Genomic DNA, 25,952 nt, shown 5'->3' with positions numbered 1-25,952 from the left:
GATGCAATTGCGAGACCTCCTGAAATCGTCCTACAGTTGCCAGAGGCTCTATCAGCTTGTTTTCACTCATTTATCTATAATTTAGGTTAGATAATTTCTACCAGTTCAAGTTTGATTGTGCTGACTTTCCATTATCTCCATTCTGATCGACATTATCTTCAGCAGTTCTGAAGACTTCAGATACTGTTTCAGTCTGGTTCTTAAATGCCAGTTTCTCTGCTGAGTCCTGTCACCACCACTCCCAACCTCCTCCCCGATTTTGGTTACACTAATGATCTTAAGTTATGACAATTTGGTATTTGGATCCCATTAAGGTGGGGGAATTGTTAGAATCTAATTTCAGAATTAATTCTATTTTCTTGGTTGTTTGTATGCATTAAACTTATTCTAGACCGTTTCTGTGTTAAGACAGAATCTTGCTATGAGGCCCTGGGTGGCCTGAAGCTTATAGTCATCCTTTTGTCTCAGCACCCCAAGTGTTGGGATTATAACATAAGCTAACTTACTTGTCAATCCTAGACACTTTGAATATTATGATGTAAGACTGAAATATCCCGTAGATCACTGATTTTTGTTTTTCTCCCTAATGTCTTTGCAGGCAATCAATGCTGTTAGCTTCCCACTACAAGCTCAACCTTACTTCATGTGGTGGTGGGTGTATTTAATCCTTTGCTGTGCTGTGTAAGCTTATCCAGGTAATGCTCCACTCAGAGACTGAGAATGTGGCTTTTTCTGTAACTTGCCATGCTGTGGCTCTGTTGTCTGCACAGCACTGGAGGAGCAGTCAGTGCTGTCCCCCTCTACTTCTCTCCAGTGCCTTCTCTAGCTGAGTTGGCAGTGTTCCTCCTTTCCCCAGCTTCATTGGCAAGAATGAGAGAATTTCCTCAGTTTTAGTCTCCTAAGCTATTGTGAAGAGAAAGATACAGGGTAGAAAGGCACAGAGAGGAAACAGGGAGATTCTATAATCCAGACATCACAATTTAGACTATTTATCATCCTATTAATAAAGTTTCCCATGATATTCTTGCGATCATCTAAAAATTCTCAACTGGAAAACTTTAAACATGTAAAGCAGACAAAATATATAATATTTCCACAAACTATCCCCTCAACTTCACTAACAACCAACTTGGCTAATTCTGTTTTGTCTTTTGTCTTTCATTACTTCTGCCCCATTACAGACAAATGCCAGACACTAATTTTATTTGTAAGTGGTTCTATACGCACCACTTTGAAAAAATGTGGAGAGATGGCTTAGTCAATAAAGTATCTGCTTTATTTTCCACCAAAGTGGAAAGTTGGGCATGGTGGGCTTGCAGTACTGGCACTGGAAAGGTGGATTAGATAGGTCTCCAGAGTTGCTGAAGCCAGTTTGCTCAGTCTAACTGGTGATCCCTCAGCCAGTGAGACAGCCTATTTTCAAAGGCAAAGTGGATGGTTTTCAAGGAACCATACCTGAGGCTGACCTCTGGCCCCTACTCGCAAATGTGTGTGCGCTTGCATGCGTGTGCGTGTGCGTGCGCACGCACACGCACACACACACGCACACACACACACACACACACACAAATCCTATCTCACGCTACAGTCAAAACAAAATAAGCAAACTGTTAATATCAAATACACCAGTGTTCAAATTTCCAATCATCTTTTAATATCAGGAATCATTTCCTTTTATAATTTAATTCTGTGAGTTTACTGGATTTAATATCTAAATCCAGTGGCTCTCTCAGATTTGTATCTGCTGTTTATTTGGTATACTTTATGGTTGATTTGTCTTACAATAGTTAAAAATATCTTTATTTAGGAGGCTGGAGAGAGAGACAGAGAGAACTCAGTAGTTAAGAGCACTGGCTGCTCTTCCAGAAGACTTGGCTTGGTTCCCAGCAGCTCACAACTGTCTGTAAATACAGTTCCAGGGAATCTGATGCCCTCTTCTGACTTCTGAGGGTGCCAGATATGTATGTGGTACACTTATATACATGGAGACAAACACATACACATAAAATTAAAAAAACCCTTTACCTATATTTTTATTGACTCTTTAAAAGATAGGATTTTACTATGTAGTTCCAGGTGGCTTAAATTCACTGAAGCTGGCCTGGAACTTGTCATCTTCTTGCCACTCTCTCCTGCACTTTGCAATTACAGGCATGCGATACCACCACACCCAGCTAATTTTTCTTTCTTTTTTTCTTTTCTGAGACAGGGTTTGTGTAGCCTTGGCTGTCCTAGAACTAAAGGGGGTGTGTCACCACTGATTGGTTTATTTTGATTTTTAGTAAACACATAGTAATTGTTCCATTCAAACTATACTATGTAATGACTAAAGCTGATAAGCATATAGCGATTACTCTAAACATTTACCATTGTGTTAGAAATAAAAAACAACCTCTGTCATTTTTGTTGCAATACACAGAGAATTGTCCACTAATTATCCCACAGGACCCCGGTACCTGTCAGTCATTCTTTCCCTTCCTCTTCCCTGAATTCCAGGCTGGGCTCATCACTATTCTACTCTCTAATGAGACCAGCTGTTTTTGGCTTCCACATTGTATAAGTGAGCACGTGTAACACCTGTCTAGATTTGACTTAATCTCATCTAGGCTCAGAATGTACTTCATTTTCATAGCTGAATAATATTCTACTGTGTATATATAACCTCTTTTGTTCATTCGTATATCTGTTGACTTCATAGCTTGGCTTCTGTAAACAGCACTGAAACACCAAAGTGCAATCATCTCCTTGAACACTGACTTGTTTTCCATTTGGATATATCTGGTCACAGAGGAGCTAAATCCCATGGCAGTGCTATTTATAGTGTTCCGAGGAAGTCCTACACTGTTTTCCATAGTGGCTTCAACTAATAGACATTTCTTTAAACAAGGTACAGGAGTTACCCTTTCCTCAGCCTCCTCAGTATTTGCTACTGAATTTTAGGTAACAGCCATTCTAATTGGTCAAATTTTCATTTTTTTTTGTGATTAATAGTGGTGCTTAGCTATTTCTGAAATCTATTGGCTATTTGCATATTTTTATTAAAAACTCAAAGTATGTTATTTATCAAAAATGATACAGTTCAGAATTATAATATATACTGAAAAGAACAAATGCCTGGCATGTTACTGAGATTCAGGGACAATAAATTAATATTACCAGGTGTTTTCAGTGCTTTCAAAATTATTTTAAATATATACCTAACAACCTTTATACTATAATTTGAATTGCTAAAATTCTTGTTAAAGAATAAAATACACAATTAAACATAGCACTTACAAGGAACTACATTTTATAGGAATATTCAGAGAAAAGCATAACTTCAAGTTTAGGTCTCCCAGTAATAGCCCCTCACGGAATCACATATGGACACTGCTCATTTAAGGACCTATTTTGCACTGAAAATGCCTTATACCTTGACACAGCATTAAAAGGACTTACACAAACTATACTATAAAGGAACTCATTTGTAAGCATTTTTCTTTTCTATAAGCACATGTAATTTGTTTACTTATACATGTATACATTATAGGCTAGGATCTGCGTATGAGGAAGATCATGAGAACTTTTACTGAGACTGGGTGATACTGATTAAGATGATATTTTCTAAGTCTATTATTTTCCTTCAAATTTTGTGGTTTCATTTTTCTTTTAGGCTGTTCCATTTTAAATATATACCATATTTTCATTATCCATTCATGTGTTGTTGGGCAACTAGGTTAGTTCTACTTCCTTGTTATAGTGAAGAGAGCAGCAATAAATATGGGGAATGCAAATATGATAGGTAAGGAGTTCTCTGGGTCTACGTCTAGGAGTAAAATAGCTGGGTCAGATGGCAGCCCTACTTTTAGTCCCCGCCCCCTGGAACCTCCAAACTGATTTCCATAACGGTTGTGTTAATTTGTACTCTCATGAACCATGAAAAGAGTTCTTCTTTCTTATCTATGGCATCTATAACCAGTTAGTTTTTCTTTCTTTCTTTCTTTCTTTCTTTCTTTCTTTCTTTCTTTCTTTTTGAGACAGGGTTTCTCTGTGTAACAGCCCTAGCTGTCCTGGAACTCACTTTGTAGACCAGACTGGTCTTGAACTCACAGAGATCCTCCTGCCTCTGCCTCCTGAGTACTGGGATTAAAGGTGTGTGCCACTACCACCTGGTGAGAGGTAGTATCTTAAAAACAGCTTTAAACTACATTTATATAATGACCAGGGAGGCTGAACATTTTAGAAAATAATTATTGGTCATTTGTATTTCTTTGAAAACTGTCTATTAGCCCATTTGCTGACTGACAGTTTTATTTATTTGGTATTTAATTTCTGCAGTTCTTTTTTTGCATATTAGCTCCTTATCTGAGGTAAAGATTCTCTCCTTTTCTGTAGGCTGTGTGCTCTACCAACAGTTTCCTTAGCTGTTCAGCAGTGGCAGTGTTTTTTTTTTTTTTTTTATAGATCCCCTGTTGACACTTGGTGCCTCTTCCTGTGCAATTCAATTCCTGGCTTCAAACAATATTGTAGGACTATAGTGATAAAGGCCTTGTACTACTACAGAGAGGTCAATCAGAACCCAGGAGTAAACCAACAAAACTATGCCCACACCTAACTGACAAAGGAGTCAGAAACTTTCACTGGGGGAAAAAAGATAGTCTATTCAATAAATAGTGCTGGTAAAACTGGACCTCTACCTGCCAAAGAATAGAATTAAATTTATATCATCCACATTATACAAAAATCAAATAAAAATTGACCAAAGACCTTAATTTAGAATGTGAAGCACTGAACCTTTCAAGGAAGTCATAGGGAAACCCTCTTCAAGACCCTGCAGTGGGTGCAGGAACTTTCCAGGAAGAACTTCAATAGCACAGGAAGAGGCACTGAGTATCAACAGGGGGTCTACATAAAAACTGCGGCTGCACCGCTGAGGAAACTGTGGTAGAGCACAGTCTACAGACATGCTGATAGACTAGTCTGTCAGCAACTCCTCAACTGATGCTTCTCCTTTCAGATGACTCTAGGGTAGCTGACAATTACGACTAACAAGGACATTAGGCTTTTACTTATATCTGTTCTTAAAATTATCTTTCACCTTCTTGAAATTTATCATTTTTCTTTTCAGGATGAACATTAGCTCATTAAATTCAAGCTTTTCCCCCCAAAAGACGCATGTATGGTCATAAATAGTCTTAAAGCATTGTTTTAAATGTATCGCACAATTTTTAATATAAGTATTTTAATTACTAAGTTTTATATGTATTTAAACTTCCATCCTGATTTCTTTTGTGCTATATAAATTACTAAGTAGCATATGTCCTGTTTCCAAACATTTGACCTTGTATATACATTAGTTTAACACAGTTTAAACTTTCTAATGCTGCAACCCTTTATTACAGTTTCTCATATTGTGGTGACTCCCAACCACAAAATTATTTTTATTTTTACTTTATAACTGTAATTTTGTTACTGTTATGAATTGCAATCCTGATATGCAGGATATCTGTGTTTGCTGATGGTCTTGGGTAACCCTAGCAAAAGGGTCATTTGACCCCCAAAGAGGTTGAGACCTACAGGTTGAAAACTGATGGTCTAATACATGTATCAATTTTGATAAGTCTAAGCTTAGGAAGAACATATATTGTCCAGATGCTGTTATCAAGACACCCCATGTTGTTTAAACCTTAAGAGCCTTAATAATTTTTTTAACCTTTGGTCTATTAATTATTGAAGTGAAAATTTAGTTTGTGCTTTGTATACTTTGAAGCCATAATCTGTAAGATTTTAAATTATGTTTTTCTTGTGAATTAGTAACTCTAGATTCCTATTTTAAAAGGTAATATCTACTTTCTTTTGGTATTTTATATGCATGTCTTACTATTTATTTATTGTGTGACTCATACATTCATGTGCGTGCAGGTACGCTCACTTGCGTGTGGATGTTTTGAGGGTATTTTCCTCTCTCCATCTTATTCTTTGAGGCAGGGTCTCTCACTAAATCTGGGACTCCCCATTCCAGCTAGAGTAATTGTCTACTGGGATCTGCCTGTTCCTGCCCCTTCCATCCCAGTGCTTGGGTTATAGACATGCCCAGCCTTGCCCTACATGGGTGCCAGGAACCAAACTCAGTTTCCTAAAGCTCACACAGAAAGCATTTTACTCACAGAGGCAACTCCTAGACACATCTCCTAACTTCCTATCTTCAAACTTTTGCACAGTTGTCCTATAAACAGGACTCACTTGGATTTTCAATGTTGCACCTAGTTCACTTATCATTTTCAGCCAGAAATCCCTTAGCTTTGCTTTCATTCTTCATCCAGACATAGAAACGTAGTTACCAGCTATTATTTTTCTTACTTTCAAGATATCCATCTCCTTGGGCTTCTATTTTACTAGGGTCAATCCAAATAGCATCAAGCCAGCAAGATAACTCAGTGGGTAAAGACACCACTGTGAAGGCTGAGTTTGATTCCTGGGTCCCAAGAGGAGAAATGAGAGAACTGACTCTAGCATGTTGTCTTCTGTCCTCCACATGTATGCCAAGCACGCATGTGTCTCCTTCACATATATAATAAATAACTACATGCAATCAATAAATGAGTAAATATCCCTTTGGAGACCATTTTCCTATTCTCAGGTGGTTTAAATTTTTTCCTGTCTGTGAGCTCAATCTTCACATCATTTAAACATATTTTCTTTTTGGGAGCCACCGTGTTATGCCTTCCATCAATTCTTGAAAAAATATCTTAAGATACTGCTACACATTCCTATTACTAAATTTCCTCAGTTAAAAAAAAATAACCATTCCTTTTATTATTGATGTTCTATACATGTCGTCCTTTAAAAGAATCTACCTGGTCATTTTTCTTTCTGATCTTTCTGTTCCTTCTTGTAGGATACAGTTCTTGGAAATCAAAAACCCAGGAGACTAAACTTCTTTCTCCTTGTTTTGTCTACTTTCACCTCATGATGGACTGTGAGCAGAGGGGTTACTTACTTGGGATTGGGAGGTGACCTTTAGTGACATTTTATGGGTGCAAGCTCCACAGTATGTTTGGCTATTTTGGATGAATTAATTGCCTTACAGTTGTGAGCTCAGGACTAGACTCTCTTATTAATTTTTGTGATCTGTACTTCCTGGACTGACCAAGCAATATCAACTCACATCCCAAACACAAAGTTAACCATCTAGGTATGAAATCACAGAATAATGCCAGGCATGGTGGCACACACCTTTAATCCCAGCACTTGGCAGGCAGAGGCAGGTGGATCTCTGTGAGTTTGAGGTCAGTCTGGTCTACAAAGCAAGTTCCAGGACAGTTAGGACTGTGAACAGAGAAACCCTGTCTCAAAAACAAAACAAAACAAACCTTACCTCACCAGAAGAAGCCATGTAACGTGTTTCTTGGTTACCCTTTCATTTCAGTCCTCTCCCTTTGAGAGTTCTGACTGTGTGGCGGAATCAGCATAGGACCAAACTGAGCCCTCTGAAGTGGGGGACAGTTGTGTGGCTGGGGCAGTCTGTGGGGCCACTGGCAGTGAGACCAGGATTTATCCCTAGTGTTTGAATGGAGCCCATTCTCTTTGGAGGGATATTTTGCTCAGCCTAAATACGAAGGGCGGTACTGGGGAGGGCTTTGGTCCTGCCTCAAAATGATGTGCTAGACTTTGTTGACTTCCCAAGAGAGGCCTTACCCTCTCTGAGGAGTAGATGGTGGGGGGGAAGGTGAAGGGAGCTGGAGTCTGGGAGGGAGTGGGAACTAGGAATGTAGGAATGTAAAATGAGAAAAGATTGGTAAAATAAAATAAAATAAACAGTTCTGGTTGTGTAAGAGGCCTCAAATGGTTACACAAGCCCTATGCTTTATTTCTTTTTTTCAGAGTTAGTGTTAAAACCAAACTCCTTGTATGTCCATCCCTGACCCTGGGCAGTAATGAGTAACTGAAATTGCCAGAGGCATTTGTATCAGTTTTATTTTATTGTACTAATATACAGTTGTCTGTTTTCATAAGAATTACTGGTTTTATTTTGAACTTGTATTTGCTTTCTGGGGAATACCTGATAAGTTTTGTCCAATATTTCCAAGTGTTTTTGGTCTATTTTAAAACATTTAAGGCTATTAATCATTTCCATAATTATAAATCTCATTTTTATTTTTATTTTTTTGTGGGAGGGTCAGATCTCACTTATGTAGCCCAGGTTGGTCCCCAAATCATGATACGTTCTCCCAGTTCCTTTTTCTTTTCTTTCCCCCTTTTACATATGCAAACATTAAGTCTAATTTTATTTCTGTTGATAATCCTAGAAGTACCAATTGAAAATTAAAGCAAAGGTAGTCAGCGATCATCCTCAAAGTCGTTGAAAGGCACTCTTTCTCACAGCATGGTTCCATAACAGTTTCACCATCACAGAGGGCAGCAGTGAGAACACAGACGGGAGTGAGATTCAATGATGTATTTCAACTTATATGACCAACTCTTTAAGACATATTAACTTCTTCCAGCCTAAAGGTCCTTGCCATATAAGGGGGAAGACATTTTGTACATATGTGTGTGTCATGTCTGTACATGTGTAGCCAGTAACTTCTTCTCTTGATATTACCTAGTTATTTTTTGAGACAGGGTTTCTCACTGAACCTTGGAGCTCCTCTTCTGAGCTAGACTGGCCGAGTAGCACGCCTCTGGGAGCCGCCTGTCTCCCTCCCTCCTTGTACGGAAGTGACAGATGTGTGTGTGCTACCACAAAGGGCCCTGATTATGTGGGTGCTGGAAATCTGAACTCAGGTCCTCAAGACTGCACAGCTAGCACTCTACTCACCAAGCCATCTCCTCGGGCCCTTAAAGCACAGAAACAAAATGAAACCAAGCAACCAAAACAAACACATAACCAGGCCCAACAAGTGATTGATCAATAACTTGTATTCATTAGTTAGGACTCCATGAATTTTTTAAAAATTGTAATACTCCCAGATTAAAAATCTTAATATGGAGTTGATAAGATGGCTCAGGAGGTAAAAAGATTGTTGTGCAATCCCAATAACCTGAATTTAACTCCCAGAACCCACATAAAGGTGGAAGGAGAAAACCAACTCCATGAAAGTTGTCCTCTGACTTCCAAAGGTGTGCTGTGGCATGTATGTCTTTATGCACACAATACTTAAAAATTAAAGAAAAATCTTAATATATGTATAAAATTTTTAATTGTTTCTATCTCAGTTTATTTAACTGCAAAATCACTATGGTCTTAGTAGGTGCCCAATAGAGGAAATGAAACAAAAAATTTAGCGTCACAAATATTTACATGATTCATACAGTACATTATAGAAATCATGTCTCTTTAGGTCCTTCTCTGAGTAAGTCAACGTATAATAAACAATACCTTAGCTTTTGGGGTGGCTTTAATTGTCCAAATGCAATCAACTGCTTGGCCAGGTTTTGTTTTTTCTTCTTGTTCTACCTGGCTAGAACGTATTATTCCATCAGCTCCTGAGAGCTCAAACTGGCAATCTAGAAAAAAAAGAAAATATATTCAAAGAAAAATAAGACTAATAAAAAATGTCACAGGAAGAAAAAGGTAATATACTAAACCTGGGATGGGATTTAAAATACCTCCAAGGTAAGTAAAGTCTGGATCTGCAACAGAAAAGAGAAGAAAGCCATTGGTGCTGAGCTTCTTTCAGACCTAACTTAGATCTAACGCTTCACCACATCGCAACATTAAGAGGCATTTTTATTGATAGATACTGCATATCCCTAGCCATCTGTGACAATGCTTATGGGGTTGGCATTTAATGAAAATTTGTAACTTTTTATTTAATTACGCATGCTTTACTACTGAAAATATCAACTGTCAAATGTAATAGCTAGTCCACTAACATAGAACAGATGAATAAAATATGGTACATTTAATACAATGGAATACTATTAGTCTTAAAAGGAATAGATTTCCTTTGTGTTGAGCTATTTTAAATGTTTTCTAAAATATTTGCTTTAATTAGTAGTGGTAATATTCGTAAAATAATATACCCAGTGCTATTGAGTTGTAAATAGTTCATATTTAATCACGGTCAAATGTTCTTTTGAAATATATTACACAGATGCATCAACATTTATTTCTAAGTTAAAATAGAAATTACAAATATAAGACTCTATATGTTGTTACAGAATATTATTTTAAGGTGTGTTACATTTGTTTATGCTCTGCAACAATATATGCTCTAAAAACTAATTTACATACATGGTTTACTCCAAGTAAGAGGGCACTCAATTCTTACTAATACTGTTTTTAGTTGAAGATATTTCAGCAAGTTACCAAATTACATATTGGAAAGTGGAGAAATAAACTATTGGCTTAACTTCAAATACATTTCAGTGATTGTTCTTTTTAAACTAAAACTAAATTCATCCTTGTTTAAAGAGTCAACTAATGGACACCAATTCTTTTGCAAGAAAAAAAAATCAAAGCAGAATTAAAATCTTAAATTATACTGGGGAAAAGCTATAGGATCTTTTTGGAAAATTAATCAGAATTTTTTTTTCTTTTTGGAAAATTTATTTATTTATTTAGAGAAAGGGTCTCTTTCAGGCTGGCCTTGAACTCACAAGTTTCCTATCTACCTTGCTACTGTAGTGTGTATAGGGGGCCTTAAACTCTCTATGTAGTGTATAAATGGAAATATGCCTTTAAATAACAGCAAAATAAACACTGCTCTTTAGCTCATGATGTATCACATATTTATTGATATGAGTTTGTTTTCTAAGTTTGGAGATAAAACTGGGGAATCCCTGTCCTACAGAAAAGGAAATATGATACATTAGAAGAAATAACCTAGGAAGCTCAATATAGTCCTGGATTTGCTACTGTATAGAAAAGTACTTAATTCCTAAGCTTCCTCTATAAATTCTATAAAACAGGATATTATATAATCTTTATGCTACTTCCATTAGTATAAAATTTAATGTAGGTAGTACCAGAAGACCTATAAAGATACAAAGATAAAATATTCCAGAAATTCCAAGCAGTTTTACCTATAAACTGTATAAAAATTTCTCATGATATGTAAAAAGCACAAAACAAAAGTATTTTCGTTCAAAATGAGTGTCTTTACATATAAAGTTAGATGATTAAGTTAATTAATTAGGGGTGTGTGTGTCAGAGGACAACTTGCAGAAGTCAGTTCTCTCCTGCCACCTTGTGGAGTCTGTGGATTAAATTCAGTCTGCCTGGCCTTTGTGCAAATGCTGAGCCATCTTTCCAGCCCTAAATTTGGTGGATTATTAAAAAATATTTTAAAAAGACTATTAAAAATTGTGTATGTATGTAGAGGCCAGAGGTCTACTTGGGTATCTTCCTCTCTCATGCTCCAATTTTTTGTTTTGTTTTAATAAGAAACAGATCTCTCATTGTACTTAACAATTCTCTCACAAAACCTAGAGTCTGAAGTTTTTGGCTGGACCAGCACGGGTCAGAGCTGCTAGGATCTACTTGGTTCCAGTGCTGGGCTACAGGTGTGTGCATTTTTACATGGTTTCTTTAACATGGAAGTATAGCCTTCAAGTGCAGAGCAAGCAGTTTAATCACTGGAACTTCTTCCCACATCCTGAAAAAAACACCTTTTACTGTCTATTTTGTTGTTTCAAGAACTTATAACTCGGAAAGATGTGATTCATATGTAAGATTTTGTAATAGCATTTCCGACACTAAAATGATTACTTCAGTTAATTTAGACTGTAAATATTACATGCCTGACCTATTTAAGCAAATCAATTTTTTACACTTTATTAGAATCAGCTGGTCCAGTTCTGTGAACAAGTTTACAGGGAGACTATCCTTTGTATCACTGAGTCAGCCATTCTTCTTAATTTTGCCATTTTGAGAAAACAAGTTACTACATTTTACTTGTAATAAATTCCAAATAAAACATACCACGGTAACTATGGTTTTTGAGATAGTCTTGCATATAGCTCAGGCTGTGCTATCTGCATTTCTCAACCTCCTGAGCAGCTGGGATCATAAGTGTGTGGCACCATACCTAGCTATGCTAACTATTTTTTGATGTACAGTTCAGTGGTTTTAGTACACTTACATAGTTGTATTGTTCAACAATCACCCTTTTTATTTTCAGAACTAGTTTCCACCATCAGAAAGGAAAGTCTGTACTCATTAAAGTACCAATTTTCTACTTTCTATTTCCATAAATTTGCCTACTTGATGTCAGACCACAGTACAAGAATGGAGTTGTGTGATAATTTGGAGTGCTTGTGAGAAACTCCAAGAAAACAAGAGTTTAGTGACCTCAGTTTCTTCAAAACACAGAATTGTTCCTAGAATGTTCTTTTGCCTTTCTCCCAGGTGTAGCAGATAGGAGTGAGTTTGCTTCTGCTGTTGTTATTCATGTGCTTCTCTGAAAAAGCATGTCTCGGCCAAGTATGGCCTGTCCTTGTAATTGAGTACCTTACTCATGTGATCCTTCCTAACCCTCAGGTATAAACTGTCTGATGCTCTGAATAAAGTTGGCTACTGCATGAGACTTTAGCCCACCTCATTTTTAGGAACCCGCTTTCCCAGGTTCATGTCACCAACTAGAGCAGCAAACAACTTAATATAACTTACACAATTGGACTTAGACAACTGGATTTGCCTTTTGTTTTTAAATAATTTTCCTTAGCACATATCATAATTCACCTTGGGGCCCACTTGGTAGAGAGAACTGATTTCTTCAAGTTGTCTACTAACTTCCGCCCATGCATAGTGACAAACATATACACAATAAATGTAACACACCACACACCCTATCGACTATCAAGCCATGGAAAAACCTTATGTTCATATAATTAAGTGAAAGAAGTTGACCAGAGTATCAACATACTGCATGATCCCAACTGTACATGATGACATGGAAATGGTAAACCAAGAAAGAGGCCAGTGATTGCCAGCAGTTTCGGGGGAGGAAGGATGTGTAGTGAGTGGAACACAGGAAAATTTTAGGCAGTCAAACTTCTCTGTATAACAGTGGATATATGCTATTTATCAAACTCATCAGACATATAATCCAAGGGTGAACTATATTGTAAGCTAAAGACTTTGGGTAATTATGATGTGCCCGTGTTGGTTTATGGATTCTACCAAAGATACCATTCTTTTGGAAAGATGTGGATATAAGGGAATGGAGGGGCTTATCTAATAATTACTCCTGCTTAGTTTTGTTGTGATCCTAAAATTGTTATTAAAGTTTATTAGGGGGGGCTAGAGAGATGGCTCAGAGGTTAAGAGCATTGTCTGCTCTTCCAGAGGTCCTGAGTTCAATTCCCAGCAACCACATGGTGGCTCAAAATCATCTGTAATGAGGTCTGGTGCCCTCTTCTGGCCTGCAGACATACACACAGACAGAATATTGTACACATAATAAATAAATATTTTAAAAAAATCATAAAGTTTATTAGGTGAGTTTTACTGTTTGAAAATACTGTCCTTTCAGTATTAGATAGATGATACAGGTGCAAAAAACTTCCATAATGCTTACTGATTCAGATACAAAGTTGTTTGATTTTTAAGGAAAAAAAAATGCTAGTAATAGAGTTTTATGCATAGCATGGCCAGTTTTGTAAAAACAAACTGAATAAAGAAATTCATCTTAAGAGGTAACTGCCAAATTGTTAGCAATGATTTTTAAACATAACGGGACAGGATTATAATTAGTTTCATTTGTGTATTTTTCAACTAAATTTCTTCCATAAAAAACAAAACTAAAGATTATACACTTGCTGTATAAGGTTGTTTGCTCATTCTGTTATGTTTGCAAACTCCTTGGGCACAATAACATACTAATTTCTGAGTTTCCACATTAGTGTATATGTACTTTTCACTGGATAGAGTTTTAGACTTCTTACAGCATTTGATCAGTATTTTTTACCTAAAAGGTGTAGCTAAGATGATGCAGTAGGCTGACGGTGTAGTAGTCCAGATATATCCACATCCAAATCTCTGTGAATTTTACTATATATGGTTATTAAAAAGAGTGACTATTACATTACAACATAAAATACATCAATAAGAATTTTAAGAAGACTGAGTTTGAAGAGATGGATCATCGATTAAGAGCACTTGCTGCTCTTTGCAGGGAGAACTGGAGTTTTGTTCCCAGAACCCATAAGGCAGCTCACAACCACCTGTAGCTAGTTTCATGGGACATGATGCCCTCTTCTGGTCTCTGTAGGCACCCTGTGCATAAGTGGATGCAGACACACACACACACACACACACACACACCCCACATATAGAAATAAAAAGAAAAAGAATTTTAAGAAAAACTGTGAAGTCAGAAGTTAGAGCAATATGGTCACAAATACAGAAATGCTGGGATAATCTTCCAGACAACGGAAGAGATAAAGAACAGATGTAATGGGGTGTGGTGGTGCACACCTTTAATCTCAGCACAGGCAGGCGGAGTTCGAGGCTAACATGGTCTACATAGAGAGTTCGAGGACAGCTTAGCGGTACATAAAGACTGTCTCAATCTCCCACCTGTATCCCCCAAAAAACAAGATTTGTTCTTTGAGCTAGGCTTTACTGGATTTTGGAATTTTTGGCTTCTAGAACTACAATTCATATTTCTCTTTTCTTAAGTTGCCAGATGTGGTTATGTCAGATCCAGGAGGTGAATTCAGGTATTGCTACATCTCAGGTACAACTTCATGCTTCAATGTTATAGCTACTGAGTGGTAGAGAAAAGACAAACCAAATCTAGCCCTCTTAAATGCAGGTGCAGGAGTATTTCTATTGTTAAGTAGTTTCTAAAGTAATTATAGTAAGTTCAATTAAAATCTGCCTTGTGGGAATTGTGAAACGACAGTGGATTCAATTATTTAAAGGTATATATTTATTTTGTTGTTATTGGTCTTAGATGTGTGTCCAAAAAGGTATATAAGAAGAAAATGTAACTTTGCCTGATCTACCACAGAATTAGACTGGGATGTGGTCTACTGCTTCCTATTTTAAAAAGTTTTTACTTGTTCCTAGACTGATTTTCTTTTGACTTTGACAATTTCTTTAGTCTTAATCTGATTACCTTGATCAAATTATCCTTTTCTAACCTTAAGATTCTAAAGTCAGTGGTATATTCAAATACTGAAAGGTAACTTATATTTTAAGAACGCTTAATTTGTTACCTGGGATGAATGAGTATTTTGCTCGAAATCCTAGTCCTTCAAGTTCTTCATCAGAACTAAATTTAATCCACATGAATCTTCCTGTTGACCTAATTAACGAAGGGCTTTTCATGCCACAGTAACGATCTATGAGAGGTGAGAAACCAAATGGCCCATCTCGAACTTCCAAGTGATCAAAGCGACATTCAAATGATGGCTCTATATAATAGCGTTCGTCAAAGGTCAGCTCTATCCGTTGACGAGGAGCAGCTATAAAGTAAGAGTAGGCAAACAGGGTAGCATGAACAAGACAGGTGTGGACAAGCAAATCAATCACGTCAGTGCTTCACATCTGAGAATCTCACTGGGAACTGTGTATGCAAAGCCGTAAGAAAAGCTCTTTCACAGGAATAGTCATGCTATGTTATAGAATTATAGTAACATTTCCTGTGGTATATGTCATTACTTTAGTTAAATGTATTTGGTTGACTAAAATTAGCAGAGGCGAAAGGCTAATTCTTGCTTACTTTAAAAACAATGTACAGTGTGTCATATGTAATACAGAAGAAAGCAAATGCACTCAGCATGAACAGAAAGCCCAGCAGGGACGCTGGTGAACTTACGTTCCTTATCAGGAAGTTTCTCATACAGTGATGCACATAGTTTAACATAGTTTAAACAATTACAAATTCTCATTAAAATTAACTATTATTTTGTTAATGTATTTGATATTTACAAATATTTATCTTTATTATAATTTAATTCACAAACATATTTAAAATTTGTCCCAACTTGTTTAAATAGGGCATTTAGCTAATGTCCTCAGTTTTATAGTGAAGTAGAAGTTTATCCAAGAAAACAGATTTGTTAAATACCTTCCAAAATATAGATACACTCTTTGTTTGGTGGATATGAGTCAGGATAATTTGGTGAAGCAAAATGACCTCCATTGCTGGTTCGAACCCAAATGCCACACTGGGTTGCAGGAATGTGCTTGATTCCAATGTTCTGTCCATCTTGAAGGGAATTTTAAATACCATATATAAGAAGCATTCTTTTCTTTCCCCCAAACACCCTAAACAATTGCCTACTCAGTTGCATATATAACTTCACGAGAACCACTGACAAATTTAGTATAACCAACTGATCACAGCAGAAGTGGAAGAAAGCTGTTGTATATTATACTTATTTTGAAGGCTTGATGGTAAAGGATGCGTTTGCCACAAAAGGTACCTGCCACCAAGTCTGACAACCCAAGTTTGATTCTTGGAAGCCAATAGTGGAAGAACAGAGACAGCAAGCTGTCTTCTGACCTCTGCACCCATATAAGTTTCACCATTACTTTGGTGAAAGTAAAGCAGAATTAATGAACTGGGACAACCAGGTGCAGCTGAGGTGAAAACAGCAATTGAAAATTGGGAGGCTGGTGAATGTTAATGAACTCACTGACAGTCCCAGCTTTCTCCCACTTGGTCTGTTGAAGCAAGAGACTCTGACAGCAAACAGAGATTTCTATTTTGGGAATCCAATCTATCTAAGAAAGGGTTAATCATACAGATCAGAGAGTCCCAAATGTCAGTTCAAATCTCAGATGAGAGCCACGGTAAACACATCCTACCCATACCTACAGACAACTCATAGTCAGCTTTTCAGTGCCCCCGTTAAAATATTAAGTACATATGCAAGGACAACCAGGAATTTGAAGAAAGCTTCCAGTATGAAAAACATGTTGGAAAACATGGAATAAAGCAACCCTGAGTAAATAAAGCTCATGCAAGGAAATGAAAACAAACAATAAACCCAAGTTATCAACCAATGAGTAACAACAGGGTTTCCTGCGATTTCTCCAGAGACAGAAAAAAAAAAACATTCCTTTTTTTTTTTTTTTTTTGGTTTTTCGAGACAGGGTTTCTCTGTGGTTTTGGAGCCTGTCCTGGAACTAGCTCTTGTAGACCAGGCTGGTCTCGAACTCACAGAGATCCGCCTGCCTCTGCCTCCCGAGTGCTGGGATTAAAGGCGTGCGCCACCACCGCCCGGCTCTTCAGCTCCACCAAACGGAGAAAATCAAAGCGCGAGAAAGTTTAGAGCAGAGGTGTGATGCCATAGGCGTGTGTTGAGTTTTACTGGAACATATTAATACCCTTCAACTGCTCATTTTGGTTGCTTTCACAACAAAAGAACTGGGTAACTGTTTCAGAGACAGGCTCATAGAAGCTTAAATATTTATTGGCTCTTTCCATAAAAAGTTTTGTAATTGTTAGTTTATGGAATAAAAATTGAGGCAGTCTCTCCAGATTGAAATAAAAATATGTGTGAAAATATACATAAATTAAATATATATTGAATTCATTATGTTGAACTTCATAATAAACTCAGGACTTTGTATGTTAACTTTAAAAAACAGCAATACAAACCCCTAAAGGCTGTAAGTATTATAATAATAGGAATTCCCCTAAAACACTAGAGAAAATGAAGGAGGAATTTTTTATAATTAATTAATCAATTAATTTTTCCCCAGTCCAATCAGTTTCCCCTTCCTCTTTCCTCCTTCTCTTAGTCTCTCCTGTTACTCGCCCCAGCATCAACTCTCTCTCTCTTCCTGGATGAGGAAATTTTAGAAACTGAACAAAACCAAAATATTTCTAAACCTAAAGACAAATTTGTATCGAAAAATTTTAATAAGTGGTTTAAATGCTGATTTTTGCTTTTCTTACTTTCTTCCTCCCTTTTTTGAAAAAAAATATTTATTTATTTATTTATTGAGACAGGGTTTTTCTGTGTAGCTCTGGCTGTCCTGGAACTCACTTTGTAGACCAGGTTGGCTTTGAATTTAGAGATCTGCCTACCCCTGCCTCCCGAATGTGGGGGTTAAAGGAATTCGCCACCACCACTCAGTCATAAAACTATTTTTGTTGGTACTTCATAACTATAATTTTGCTACGATTATGAATTATAATCATAATGCAAATAATTTTTGGAGATAGAGGCTTGCCAAAAGAATCTTGACACACTGGTTGAGAACCACTGGTTTAGAGGATTAAAAGTTCATGTTTTGCAAGATGATGGCATGATTTCAGTCTCCATTACTCAGAGAGTGGTAGGAGAAAACTCACTTCCCAATGTTATCCTGCTCTACAATGTGTACTGTAGCATATGTGTGTCTACCTTTCCCCACACAAAATATAAACAAAATATCATATATATCATAGTCATGGTTTAAAGCAGGAAACAGGAAGAATAGAATGAAAAACAATTTTTCCAATTGTTTATAGTTTGATTTTTTTATCATGTGAACATATAACTTTGATGAAAATAAAAAATAAAATTGTACAGAAAATGCACTAACTCTAACATGAAAATTTGCTTTAAACAATCACAGTAGCTATTCTTCAAAGTCAGACAGTACAACAGGACCAAAGGGCTTTGAAGACTGTACTGAAAGACTTTTCTTGTTCACACTAGAAAAGACACTTTTTTATTCTTCTTAGTGATAAAACTGTAAATTTCATTTAAATTTTGGATATAAGTAACAGTGTATTAAAAGTTATTAATGATGCTGGCTTTTAAAAAGCTTATCAGGGCAAACTTTGTGCAGACAATTTAGTAGCTGATTCTGGTTAAGTTGAGATCTATAGGTTAATAGAATGCTTTTGGTCACTGAAATGATTAAGAGGAATGTGTTAGTAAGTATTTTTTATCCACTAAGCCAGGGTCATTTACGAGGGCACCTCAGTTGTCTGTGGGGCATTTTCTTGACTAATGACTGATGTCGGATGGATCAGCTCACTGGGTAGGGCCACTGTGGGCAGCTGATTCTGGGTCCTGTAAGAAAGCAGACTGAGCAAACCCGGGAGAGTAAGCCAGTAAACAGCACTCCTCCATGGCCTCTGCATCAGCTCCTGCCTCCAGGATCCTGCCCTGACTCCTGCTCTGACTTCCCTTGATGATGCTTTGTAATGTGAAAACTGTAAGCCAAATAAATCTTTTCCTCTCCCAAGCTGTTTTGGTCATGGTATTTTATCACAGTAATAGAGAGAAAACTAAAACAAAGGATTATGAAATAGCATCCAAAAGTTGTAATTCTTTCAAACTGCGTAAACATACCATGTTCCTCTCCATACTTTACCTTGGGTCTTTTGGGCCACAGCAATCCCTTCCACTACAAGTACTGTTATTAGCAACACTAGAGAAAGAACAGAAAAGAACAGTTAAAAAGTTGCATTTATTTTACATTTTACTACGCCTCTAAGGAAACTCTGATGACAATAAAGGACTAGTGACTAAAATTAGACGGGTACTGTTATAGAGGTCACGTTGGCCTTGAACTCAAAATCTGGCTTCCTTTATCTCCCCCGTGCTAGGATTATAAACATGTGCACACATTTTGGTTAAAATCGCCATTTCTTACCAACATTCACACTGAGTCTTTGAGATATGTAATACTGTGCCCTTGGGCTAATGAGAAGGCTGGCTCTTCGGGTAAGGATGCTTGCCATTGAGCCTAAACACCTGAGCTTGATCTTTGGAATCTATAAGGTGAAAGAACAACTCTGAAAGTTGTGTCTAACCTCCCATGAGTACCACAGGGGGAATGTGTAAAAGCTCAAACATGCGAATATTCATGAGCACACATACATATTCACAATGTAAATAAACAAATGCTATGTTCTTATTTACTATTTGACTCCCAAAACAACCAAAGAAAAGATGTAACTGATTTTGTACTTATTTATATAAGAAGTAATGAATACCATGTGCTGTTAAAAACATTTTTTTTCAACATGAAAACAAGCCCACATATATGTGTTGTGCAGGCTTTTGCTAAGCCTAACCATTCCATTTACTCTACCTGAAGTGTGTTTATGCATTTGGTCAGTTGTGCAGTGTGTTATGCCAAAGCTCGAGTGGCTCACCTGACTTCTAGAAGTCCACTGACACTGCTGCTGTGCATCACTGTGCTGGTTTTGCTCTAACAGGAAGCCATATTAGACACTAAAGCTATTTCACTCCTCACCCCGAACGTTTGAGACCCAACCAACAATATATACCTTTTTTTCTGTGTTTTGGAGATTTCAAAGACATTTTTTATGAATGGCACCTTTTTCCATTTAATAGAAAACGTGCTACCAGGCTGCCCTAAACTACCAGTTTGGTAGATAGACGTTTAGTCAATAGCATTTATCTCCTTCTAAGAAGGCAAAGGTATGGCTACAAAATTAAGCAAAATGCCTAACAGTATGGACTTCAGGAGGCAGGTGAATATAGGAGTTTAGGTTTCTGTCTTATATTACTGTACTAGCTGTGAGGTCTTTTTAAGCTTCATGTTAGTTATCTGCAAAATCCAGAAGATGTACTAATATGATGGGACCAGTCTCAATGGTGTGACTATCATATCGTATGTACCAAGCATTCTGCTAAGTAAATGGTAGATACTGTGAAAATTATCATCTTCCTAGAGTCAACTGTCAAAGACTACCTGAAATACAGGTGAAAAGAGAGGTTTAGAGACCGCATAATGGAAACATGGAGAAGGGAACTGGTATTCATTCTTTCTGAGATAAAAGGGCAGAGTGAGGAAAACATCTGGAACAGACCTAATTGGACTTGAACTCCTGAGAAAGAAATATGGTAGCATAGCAGGTTAGAAAAAAAGCAAGGTAAGACTTAAGAGTAAAAACTCTTAAATACCATGTTGATGAATTTATACTTTCAATTACAATTAAAAAGAAAAAGCACTGAAGACTTTTGTTTGCTTATTGTGGTGTTAGGGAATGAACCCACAGTGCTGTGCATGCTAGCCCAGTGCAGTGCCATTTAGATACATTCCTAGTTACTCACTGTAGGTTTTTATTTTTGATTTTTTTGTAGAGAGGATTTTACTACATAGTATTGGTTGGCCTGGAACTGCTAGGTAGAGGAGGCTGGCCTAGAATAAAGAGCTCTGCTGGGATCAAAGGTGTGCACCACCAAACCCAGTCACTCACTATTGTTTTTTAAACCAAGAGAGTATATCACTACTTCTTTCATTCTCCTAATGGTTGTCTGGAGGCTAAACTTATGAGAAAATCATTTGCGAAGTAAAGTAATGGTGATGTACTGAAGCAGAGAAGTCTGTGGAATTGGAAAGGAGAGACTAATGACATGCTTAAGACACAGTGAACTGCAATTTATAACTTACAAGATGTTAGGGAGAGGGAAATAGAGTGATTGACGACTTTGCCAAATGACACACACACACACACACACACACACACACACACACACAGAGTAACAGCACGGGTTTGCTTAATAGCATACCTTTAGTGTCTATTAACAAGACTATCATGTGCGAAGATATAGTTCTTGTCACTTAGTTTACATCTTAAAATCTAAGCATTTGACCTCTTCATCCTTGGCTTCTTGAATCCTTATTAACCTTTGTCTCCTTTCAACTATATTGACTGCCTTTCCTTTTTCAAAGTTTTTTTTTTTTTTTTTTTTTTTTTTTTTTTTTTTTTTTTTTTTTTTAATGAATGGTGCTTTCTTCCATTCAGTAGAAAGCATACTACCAGTCTGCCTGGAATAGGTATTGAACTTTTAATTAGGACAAGAAAAACCACTGTAGGTTTTTGTTTGTTTGATTAAAGACTCCATGTCAGAATGAATGATTCTTTTTATTTTCTTTTAAATTTGTTTTAGGTGTTGTGGGAGCATGTCTTTAATCCCAGAAATCAAGGGGCAGAGGATTTTAGTGAATTCTAGGACAGCCAGGGCTACATAGTGAAATCCTATCTCAAAACAAAATACTTCCCATCTTTATACTGGAACTGAGTTAGAGGAACAGAGCCTTGAACTTAAAAAACAATAACCACAACAAAATTAAGAGAGTTATGATTACAAAACCAAACTTATAATCCCAAACATTAGGAGTCTGAGGTTCAGGAAATGAAACATTCTTTTATGTCGGCTATTCTCTCAGAGGAACCCAGCTCCCATGTTGTGTCATTTAGGTGACACACAACGGCTCGATACATTTTGTTCACGTTCTTTTATTTCTAGAATCACAGGTAGACTATCAGTTTTCACATTTATAACTCACAGCTTTAAAGTAAGTGACACCAAGAGAGCTGAAAGGGTAAGAAATCAACAAACATGGGCTGGAGGTGGCTCAGGGGTTAACAGCACATAATGTTCTTGCAGAGGACCTGGGTTAAGTCCCCAGCACCACATGGTGGCTCAAAATGATCTGTAACTCCAGTTCCAGTGGATCTGATGCTCTCTTCTGAACTTCAAGGGGACCAGGCACACATGTGGTACACATAGATACATGCAGGTAGCACATCCATACATATATAATAAAGATAAATAATCTTAAAGAAATTAACAAACAGAAGCAGGAGACCAATAGTACAACTAGAAATAAAAAAAAGTGTGTCAGAAAATTAAAAGCATAGTAAGCAATAAAAACTCACACATATAAAATAAAATTTAAAAACAAATGGTTTGGGGATAGTATATTAACTAAAGAAATAGCTGGGTGGCTGTGGCACATGCCTTTAATCCCAGCACTTGGAAGGCAGAGGCAGGTGGATCTCCGAGTTTGAGGTCAGCTGGTTTACCAGAGTGAGTTCTAGGACAGCCAGGGCTATACAGAGAAACACTGTCTTGAAAAACAAAAGCAACCCCACCAAACCAAACCAAATGGGTGTGTGTGAATAATTTTAATAAAGACAGAAACAAATGTTTTTATTTTGCACATTATATTAAAATAAAATATATAAATTTATTTTATATACACATGGAAAAATGGTTATACCATCAGAAATATGTACCAAAATAAAAAAACCACAAAATTCAGCTTTATTAATATTAAACAATGTATATTTGGGGCTGCAGTATGGCTCTGAAGTTAAAAGCAGCTGCTGTTCCTCCAGAAGACTAGATATTGCAGCACTCAAAGCAAGTGACTCAAAACTGTCTGTATCTATAGCTCTAGGGACCCCACATCTTCTTACAGCTTACAGCTTCCTTGGACATCTGCACAGATGTTCTCTCTCTCTCTCTCTCTCTCTCTCTCTCTCTCTCAACATGCACTCTAAAAATGTAGTTCTTAATGAAGATGAAAAATATTGCCAGGAAAAATTTTAAGGCAAAAAAAAGAGACTTACTTCATGTAGTTTGCAAACTGGGGAGACAGAGCCATTGGCATAAACTTAGTATGATCCAAAGGAATGAAGAAGGGTTGGTTAAAATAAAGCTCTTGACCAAGTTCTCATGCTGGCCCAAGAGTTCATTACAGATTGGCTGATATTTAAAGCTTAAGGCTGGGTGGGGTGGTGTACACCTGTGGTAGTTTGAATGTAACTGGCTCCCATAAACTCATAAGGAGTGGTACCATCAGGAGGTGTGGCTTTACTGGTGTAGGTATGGCCTTGTTAGAGGAAGTATGTTACTGTGGAAGCAGGTTTTGAGGTCTCATACATGCTCAAGCCATTCCCAGTGAGACAGACCACTTCCTGCTGCCTGTGATTCAAGATGTCAGAATCCTTAGCCCCTTCTCCAGCACCATATCTGCCTGCGAGTTGCCTTGATGATAACAGACTAAACCTCTGAACTGTAAGCCAGCTTAAATAAAACAAATAAAATAAAAATAAAAACAAAGTAAAAAATAAAACATAGTTTACTGTAGGTCATATAGCTCATTGGTTAGGTTTGTTTATCTTGGCAGCTGAAATAGGAATATGACTAGGCATGAGACCCCAAAAGTTTAGCTTGTCATTTTTCCGTGAAAAATGTGACATCAACCTATCCCTCTGTTAGCAAATTGTCACCAGACTTCATTTTTATTGCTAGCTGGTCATCTGGACCTCTTCTTGGAGCCAGCTGCCAGTGAGGGCATCTAGATACCTGTTAGATCTCCAAAATCTCTTGGGTTAATTGGGTTCTGGTTTCTTGTTGGGATAAATTCAAAGTCTTAAAGGTTTTAACATTACCCTGAGTCTGGTCTGCATCTCTTGTAGTACCTGTTAAAACAGCTCATGATACGCTTCAAGAGAAGCCAAATGTCTTCCTTGTATGAAGAGAATCACTGAAAGTGGTAGGGCAAAACACAAGAGGGAACCAGTGCCAGATATGATTTAGCCACCTTTAAGAGTTTGAAAGTTTCCAATTCAATCTGCCCCAAAGTCTCCAGGTACAACTTGAGGTACAACAGAACTGACACCGCCCCATGCAACAAGGACCATTATTTAGGAGTATATGAACACAGGAGCCCAAAGGGCTCTGGTGGGGCCTAATGGTCTTGGGTAGTGAAACTGGTGGTTTCACAGGAGGGGTCAGTGTGATGACTGGGTAAAAGCACTTTCCAAATAATGCTAAATTCATTCCTCAGAACAGACTCCTTAGAGTTGTCCTCTGATCTCTATTCATATATGTACAACACACACTCATACACAATAGTAAGAAAAATTAAAAACTCAGAATGGAAAAAGTTTTCAATTATGAATTCATTCTAGATGGTACCAATTCCTAGCAAAGATCCTAGTATTTTTCCATGTCCAGGATAATTCCTCTTAGTAAACCACAGTTGTTATCCTTAGAATTAAGGGTTGGCATCATGGTAACTACCTCTAAAATAATTTTTAAAAGTTTTTTTCTACACTGTGTTATTTGGGCTGGGAACAATAGACTACTTTTAAGATGGCAAAAGGCATAGCCAGATATCCAAGAGGTAGGTACCTCCAAATCTCTAACTGCCAAGTTCTGTTCTCATAGCTCAAATGAAAATAATCCCAACCCTGACATGTGAGTTTTTTTTTCTTTTTTAAGGTTAAGATGAAACCTTTTTTTAAGGTTTCAGTGGGAGAGAGGTAAGAAGAAATAAGCACCAAGTCAGTAAGGAAGAAACCTCGGCAATAATTCATTTGGCTTGTGGCTTGTGATGGGAGAGAGATAGGTTTTCCAGGTGACCAGTCCAAGCGAGAAGTTTCTTGTTGGTAACAATGGAATTTGGTTTTGTGAGTAGATTTTTTTTTTGGATCAGCTCAGGATACAAAGTTAAATCTAGAGTAAGGAAAAATGCTAAGGAAGAAACTTCACAGATCTTATTAAGACGATTTATTCCTGAGTGTCTCAGGACAGGACACTGTAGAACAAGCCTCAGTGAAGTTGCAGACTCATACCAAAGTTTTCAGTAGGGGTGTCATGGCATGTCCGGTATTCCACTAAGTTTCTGTTCATGGCCAAGATCTGGGAGGTAGATAATGGTGATCTGTGCAGGGCAGAAGGGATGGCTAGGATAGGCAGAACAGCAACAAAAGTCACTATTATATTTCAATGTCAGAGAAGCTGAGTGGGGAAGATGTAAGTATCAGGGAGATGTTAGGGCAGTGGTTCTCAACTTTCTTAGTGCTGCGATCCTTTAATACAGTTCCCCATGTTGTGGTGACCCCCAAACATAAAATTATTTGGTTGCTACTTTAAGACTGTAATTTTGCTACTGTTATGAATCATAAGAATCTGATATGCAGGATATTTGATATGTAACCCCCAAAGGGTTGTGACCCACAGGTTAAGAACTGCTGTGCTAGAGGTTGTTTATGATTTCATCTCATGGTGGATCAAACTAGCATAGGTAGTGAAGACATTTTGAGAAAAATGTTAGCAAGAAGATTAAAGAATTGGAATGGATGTCAATGTGATTAACAAAGAGACATTGGTGTTAGGGGACTATGAAGGACTACTTCATGGGGAAGTAGCATAAAGAAAATCTGTAAGTTTTCAGCTAGATGCAAATTCATTTTGAAGTTGTACTGTTCTTGTCCTGGTTCTTGGGAGAAGATGCT

At 37.3% G+C, this 25,952-nt stretch overlaps 1 protein-coding gene across 4 annotated transcripts in view; it reads right to left on the bottom strand.

Moving 5' to 3' along the window:
* Neto2 (neuropilin and tolloid like 2) overlaps positions 1-25,952 on the bottom strand; it is an 81,690-nt gene that overhangs the window by 41,017 nt on the left and 14,721 nt on the right. For 3 of the 4 annotated variants that reach the window (XR_005974160.1, XR_005974161.1, XM_041650114.1), the window contains exons 2-6: positions 19,256-19,312; positions 16,005-16,145; positions 15,151-15,399; positions 9,571-9,615; positions 9,362-9,489 (exon numbers count right to left, since the gene is read on the bottom strand). Coding sequence is in view for 2 of the 4 variants with exons in the window: in XM_041650114.1 (XP_041506048.1) it covers positions 9,362-9,489; positions 9,571-9,615; positions 15,151-15,399; positions 16,005-16,145; positions 19,256-19,312 (620 nt within the window). In the remaining 2 variants the exon portion in view is untranslated. The remainder of the gene's footprint in view (positions 1-9,361; positions 9,490-9,570; positions 9,616-15,150; positions 15,400-16,004; positions 16,146-19,255; positions 19,313-25,952) is intronic. The other variant, XM_041650115.1, reaches the window with a different exon arrangement.

Source organism: Microtus oregoni, unplaced genomic scaffold (genome assembly GCF_018167655.1).
Source record: "Microtus oregoni isolate MIOR12 unplaced genomic scaffold, Mior012 000004F_ref0000308, whole genome shotgun sequence".
Taxonomy (NCBI): domain Eukaryota; kingdom Metazoa; phylum Chordata; class Mammalia; order Rodentia; family Cricetidae; genus Microtus; species Microtus oregoni.
Note: the sequence above shows the minus strand (reverse complement) of the source record. Positions and strands in the feature narration are given on the sequence as shown.